Source organism: Plectrocnemia conspersa, unplaced genomic scaffold (genome assembly GCF_051122295.1).
Source record: "Plectrocnemia conspersa isolate PC_06_02 unplaced genomic scaffold, ASM5112229v1 ptg000003l, whole genome shotgun sequence".
Taxonomy (NCBI): domain Eukaryota; kingdom Metazoa; phylum Arthropoda; class Insecta; order Trichoptera; family Polycentropodidae; genus Plectrocnemia; species Plectrocnemia conspersa.
The window spans coordinates 11,681,752-11,688,260 of NW_028277167.1; the positions used below are offsets into that span (position 1 = coordinate 11,681,752).

Below are 6,509 nucleotides of genomic sequence, written 5' to 3' on the forward strand. Positions count from 1 at the left end.
ATTATGTATTTCAGTGTGGCAACACTAATGTCAACTGTCATAACCGGCTGGGCGCAAAATGTGTGCTCTTGCTGACCTTTCGGTATTTATCGATTATAATTAGCTTTTATCATTACTAATAACGTCTAAATGAATTGTTATCGTACGAATTGCACAATCAAATTTATACATGGAATATATATTACAAGAAGCGCGTTAGTTAGGTTATGTTTACTTTGCAAAGTCAACTATTCTTTTATTCTATCAAATTGTGTTAATTTAATATATAATCGCATTTCAAGGGAAGACTGCTATGTTCAAGTATTTAAATGAATACATTCAATGTATGATTGATTATTTCCAGCGGCATCAAACGCCGGTGAGATTATTCTAAATCTATTCTCAACCCAATATTTAACATGAAAACACTAATAATAAATATTGCAGATTTGCTGATTAATTTTAGTATGTATTTGATATTTTAAGTTAAATTTATATTAATTAAACCATTTAATCTTAATCAACAAATTTTAACATAATCTATACCACAAGGCTCTTTCTATTTTAATTAATAAATAAAAAAATATTAAAATATTGAATGCAAAATTTATATAAAAAGAATTTTTATACAATAAAATACATAGTATAATAGTAATAGATGATGAATCTGTCAACCGTAAAAACAGGAAAACCAGGTAAATTTGTTAATGTAACAAATTAGGTGTTATTATAACGATCTTCACATGTGTGTACAAAGACACGCTTTGATCATGATTCAAGGGAGAAGATAAAACTAATATTTTATCCTATTGTACAAACATTAATTATATAAATGCCAGCACAGTATGCTGTAGTTTGTTACGGGTAGATACTATAAAACTCGTCATTAAACATCAGAGATTAAAAAAGGTAAATTCTACCTATCCTGCGGATTACCATCAGTGAACATGCCGGTGAGGACTATCTGACCCATCGGTTAAGATCAAAGAAAACGATAAAAAAATATGTTACGACCCATTATTTTAAAAGCAGTAAAAAGTAATTTAAATACTAATTTGTTTATTATATTTTTCTAGGGCCGGTTAGATTTAGCTCTAGCGGCTCCAGCACAAGTCCGAGGAGAACATCTCACGTCGTTATTATCCCGCCTGGCTCCTAAAGAATTAGCAGCCGCTTTACCGCCGATTGTCGCTGCAATATTCGGAAATGACGGAAGACCAGGATGGAACTTACGCTCTTCGGTGCAAACGGAAGTCCAAAGCGCCAGAGAACTGTACGAATTTCTCAAACCAAACGGAACGATATTTCACCTCTGCTATAAACTTATATCTGACCCACAACTGAAGTATATATTTCCTGTCCACTTACTACCTGTATGTTGTTTTTGTGTATAATATGATTTATTTTAGGCAATACTCCATTCATTCATATAATTTTTGTATTGTAGAAAGATGTCGTTCAAATATTGGAAAACGGAAGAATACCACAGTTTTATTTGGACATAATAAACGTCGATCCACATACTAGGCAAATTGTATCGCTTAGTCTTAGTATGTTTTTTATATATCTACAAGGATAAATAAACATCGAGGCATTTTTGTTAAACCCATGGGAAGTATAGTCTCCATCAGGACCGGGACTAGACATTTTGTGACATGAATCAAAAGAACAAATTTGCGCCCCTATTGTCTTATTTTACTTTCATTAAGTATAATATAAGGGGAAAATAAAATATTACACGAATTTGAAAACAATATAGGTTTATTAATAATAACATCAGGTGTATCTGATGTATCGCATTTTTTGCTCACATGCAAAAATCTGAAAGGCCTTCTTGTAATTTTTGTTACGAAAATGAAATTGATAAACTTGCAAATTTCAAATGTTTTTTCCATAAATTTTTCAATTCACTGACTACCAATACAGCGCCCTTTCCATCGTTCATCTGAGGCAAGTGCCTCGCTCGCCTCACCCTTGTACTGGTCCTGGTCTCCATAGAAATTTTGATGCTATCAGACTTCAAAAATGATCAAAATCCGAATTGTCTTTATTTTTTATTTATCCTCTTTTATTTAATGTGGTATTGCTAATTTATTATGTAATCTTTTTATTTCTTTTATAGATCCCTTCGACTATTACATATTTCATTTTGCCGTACATCTCTATTGCACGTCATACACAACTGAAACATGGGACGCTTGGGATACTGTGTATTACGAGTTGGCTTGCGAATACCTGGTGCATTTCTTGCCGAACGATATCAATCAGGCGGTAACGCCACACATTCCTTATTTCACTGGTAAAACTCCAGCTGTATCGCCAATGCAAGTAACCAACAGGTAAACATGCAAAGGATCCACTTATTTCCCTTCAAACAGTTTCTTGTATGTAATGAATAGTACTCATAAAATAGAGCGTTTTTTATAGGCATTCTCAATTCCCATCGTTACTGATATCACAAGAAGCAATGGGGTGTACAGGAGTAACAAGCTCAGGTAGCACTCAGTTTCATCCTCGTGGTGAAGTATGGCGATCGGAAACAGTTTTGCAAGTTTTTATTGATGTATGGTTGAGCACTACTTCTCATAATGAATCGATGTCAGGATCTATGTGTCCGACCAGGGTAATTATGAAATAAATAGTATCTTTTAAGCTTAACTATATTGCTAAATAAATTAAGTGTATTATAAATATGGTTAAAACTTCAGAGTACTTATCCGGCCAGTGAACACGTCCGGATTGCCAGAGCGTTGATAAAGCGATGTCATGCATTCTCGCTCAACAGTTCCGGTGATCCGACGAGTCTCGGTGAACTGCGCCGTGCTACTCACGCCATGCTCGCACCGAGAGCTCACTCCCACATCAGCCACCTCATGCACACGTGGCCTTTGGACACTTCGTTTAGATTGGTGCTCGAATTGTGGTTCAGTTACATACAGCCTTGGAGATATGCTGTTGCAAAGAACAGCAATACTGGGTAATTCACAATGTTTATTTCGATTTTATATGCTAAAGTACAATTTGATTATTTTTAGATCTGTCGATTACGGATCTGAAGAATCGACTATACAAAAAACGATCGACCCTTCGTACATTCCGTTCATATTAGATAATTTATTGACTTACACAGAAATATTTCAATTGGTTGTTCCGAGATTTTTGCGGATGAATGTAGCCGTGTCTAAGAATGCTATAATGCTATTTCGACTTACAAAGGTATTATTTCAAATTAATAGATCGAAAACTACTTGTTTTAATATTCACCGTTTTTAGGTCTTTTCACAATTGAACCTGGTGCAGTTATTGATGGATGCAGAAAATTCAGTTGCTAACGAAGCTGATTATACAATGGATCGGGCAGGAGTCACAAATACAGGTCGATTGCACGGTAATGTGGGCGATTCTAGTCCTGGAAAACACGACAGAAGTGGCAGCAGTTTAGAAAACAGGTAATAATCGTATTGGTATCTTAGTAAAAGCTTTTAGAAATTATTAATATAGATCAACTTTCAGTAATAATCAAAGTTTTCATCATCAATCGTCTGTTTGGGAATCTGTCGACGTTATAGATCCAACTTTATCCATTCAATATCGTCCTCTATTGCTGGGTAAAGGCCGAATCATGGCGAGAGAATTGCTCACATATGCCTCAAAAGCATTATCAGAATCTATAGAAATTGTGCGATTACGAGAAGAGCAAATTAAAGCTCAAAACAAAGGTAATTGTTGATATTATTTCATTTTAAAATTGTACAAGTGTCATTAAATATATTTTTTTAATTTGTGTCAGGATTTTTCGCTTCTATATACAATTTCTTCGCTGGAGAAAGCTCCGGTGATGAATTATCTATAGAAGAACTTAAAAAAGTGCCTGCAAATTTACACACGGCAATCAATCAACTCTGTCAAATATTTTCGGTAGTTATCTGAAATTTGTATGTTTATAAAATTTAGCATATTTGATAACATATTTTAATTTACAGCTTGATGCGAATATGTATAACATTGACAATAGGAATATAAGCTCAACTTCATCTGAAAATGTACCAAGAAGAATGAACATCGACATTTTAAAATCACCTAAATTGGTAAAGTTATGCATTATAATATTTAGATTCTATGTTTTTGGACTAGATTCAAGCTTTTGTATGGTTATTGGCAACAGAAAATTTTCACCCATTGTCGTGTCCGTGAGTGAAACTATTTTAGAAATAGCAGGAAGTAATAAAAATAAAAATACAAATATTAATTGATTTAATAGATGTACTCTTGTTTCTTACTCGTGGCGAAGGAAGAGTGAGACTATATTTTTCTCAACATTTAAAAACATGAATGGTATTTAATATAATACATATTTATATCGAGGATGGTTGGGATGATATGAGGGTTTTTATGTTATGAGCAGGGCCTTAGATTAACTAAACAAATTTTGATTTAGAACAAAGTGTAGGATTGTATTGAGCATATTGCCAGATGTACTATATTTAATTTTATAAATGAGGGTAAGTCAAATAAAAATCTTAACACTTAACCAACAAGTTTATCGCTGATGGTAATCAATGGAACGGGTAGAATCTACCTTTTTTGACACAGTATATAATTTTTTTCTACTATTTTAAAAATCGTAAAAGGTGCCGTTGGCTTTATCCTTGCTTTTGACACCAAAATTAACTCTTGACGTGATATAAATTTTAAATCATTTATGGTAATAATTGAGTTGTAAAACTGTAAATATTTTTTTGTAGAATAAATAGTGGGTCTGTTCTGTGCAGATATCATTCCTTTTGATGCCTCGAGGGCTATAAATTCTGTTGTATTTTTTTGAGGTAGTCCTCAAGTTATGATGATTCGACTTAGGAACATAACTTAGTCGTAATTAAATTAATACCTGTATAATAAATATTGGGTGTGTTCTGTATAGAGCTTAAATTAAATACAGTGTCACTTGTTTGGTACCACTGACTATTGCTAGTTAAAAAGATATCATTTTTGTAAAAATAGACAATCTAAATTTAGATAAGATACTGATTGACAACTACTCGCCCGGCATCCATGTGTTAAAATGGATTTCAACCATTCAATACTCAAAAAACCCTCAAAGAAAATCAGTTTAAAAAAACTGCGATGACGATGGCATGATTTTATTGCTTTTGATGTGGATTTTTGACTTCTGAGAAGTGATAATTATTGGTCAAAATTTGGTTTATATATGCTCCATTTGACTATCACTTATTGTAAATTGTAATATTGTTATAAAGAGTATTAATATTAACACATAGATAACTGAGTGTTTCCACTGCGATGGCACGGTTTTATTGTTTCTGCTGTGAATTCTAAACAGGGACGTCGTTTGAGGGGGGGGGGGGGCATTTGCCTACCCCTTGAATTTGGCCATGACTACTGACAGGCCAACTTTTGCAAAAGATGAAATGACATCCCTGCTTATTTATAAATTACTTACAATCTAAGTTATTCTTCATTATTATTAAATCTGTGATCTTTAGGCTAGAGAACGTCTTCACCACATAGAATACATGGGAAATCCTGACAATCAACCGATAAGGACATATGAAAATGGATTCTTAGTCAGAATACTACAGCAATTATCTTTAAAAATAAATGAAATGGTGAATATTATTTTATTATTTATTTATTATTATATTATATTTATTAATTAATGCATGTTTTTTGTTTTCAGTATCATCAAGAGATAAAATTCCTCTGGGAAAGAAACGATGTTGTCGGAATCATATCGAAAGAGATATTTTTGCCACCTTGCGCAATAAGAACTTACAATAAAGCTAGTACTCATGATAGTGAATTAATCAGACAGGATCTTCCACCGAGGCTCTCCCTTCGATATTTCGCATCTCACACATTCTTGTTCTGGTTTTTGATCTCTTGCATAGTTTCTCATTACACAGGATATGGCGTCGTTCCCTTTATTTTTGTCCTAACGTGTATTTGGAGCTCGTTGATTTCGTTGAAAGGAATAATTAAATGGTTTCTTAAAATTAATATGAATGAATATGAGGAATATCATCGTGTTGATAATTCATCTCTTTTGAATGAGACGAGAGATTCGGATACTATGTGATTTCTGTGTTTTTATTTATGATATAATTTGATTATGATATATTAATTTAACATAATGCGCTTATTATTATATAACTTTTTATGTAATGGTGTAAAAGTCACGAAGGTATATTCTTTCATATTTAATGTGAATTTAATTAGTTTTAAAATAATAAAATTGTATTCATGAAAATTATTTACTTGTGGAATATAACAGCCGAAGAACTTCCGGTTTTTGGCAAATTGGTTAGCTGAATAATGCTGTAAGTTTCCATACTCAATACTTCATAATTTCTAAAAATCAAATTAATATTTTTAAATCCCATTGTGACTTTTGCTACATCTAAATTATTTGTGTTTTTATAAAAGAAATAATAAAATACAATCTTGTTTATTTTCGACTAAAGTGTGGTTTTTATTTATCGTTCCTAAGATTACTTTATAAATATTGTAAA

General features: G+C 32.4%; 1 protein-coding gene across 2 annotated transcripts; it reads left to right on the top strand.

The window, feature by feature from the left end:
• Positions 1 to 12: 12 nt before the first annotated feature.
• On the top strand, positions 13 to 6,460 carry LOC148236601 (sphingomyelin phosphodiesterase 4). 2 transcript variants are annotated; one of them, XM_088183363.1, is made up of 13 exons: positions 13 to 358; positions 1,056 to 1,352; positions 1,427 to 1,529; positions 2,102 to 2,318; positions 2,407 to 2,602; positions 2,688 to 2,956; positions 3,015 to 3,195; positions 3,253 to 3,428; positions 3,493 to 3,698; positions 3,770 to 3,897; positions 3,963 to 4,067; positions 5,484 to 5,606; positions 5,678 to 6,460. In XM_088183363.1, the coding sequence occupies exons 1-13, from the start codon at positions 293 to 295 to the stop codon at positions 6,074 to 6,076; spliced, it is 2,466 nt and encodes an 821-aa protein (XP_088039489.1). In that variant the 5' UTR covers positions 13 to 292; the 3' UTR covers positions 6,077 to 6,460. The 2 variants fall into 2 exon arrangements, with proteins under 2 accessions (XP_088039489.1, XP_088039490.1); XM_088183364.1 differs by having other exon boundaries at positions 13 to 82.
• Positions 6,461 to 6,509: the final 49 nt, after the last annotated feature.

What these genes read in the sequence shown, in the direction of transcription:
- LOC148236601 (XM_088183363.1), top strand. Translation starts at nt 293, where the DNA reads ATGTTCAAGTATTTAAATGAATACATTCAATGTATGATTGATTATTTC. An exon ending in AATTAAAGCTCAAAACAAAG is followed by an intron (nt 3,699 to 3,769) that starts GTAATTGTTGAT and finishes AATTTGTGTCAG; the next exon opens with GATTTTTCGCTTCTATATAC. An exon ending in AACTCTGTCAAATATTTTCG is followed by an intron (nt 3,898 to 3,962) that starts GTAGTTATCTGA and finishes TTTAATTTACAG; the next exon opens with CTTGATGCGAATATGTATAA.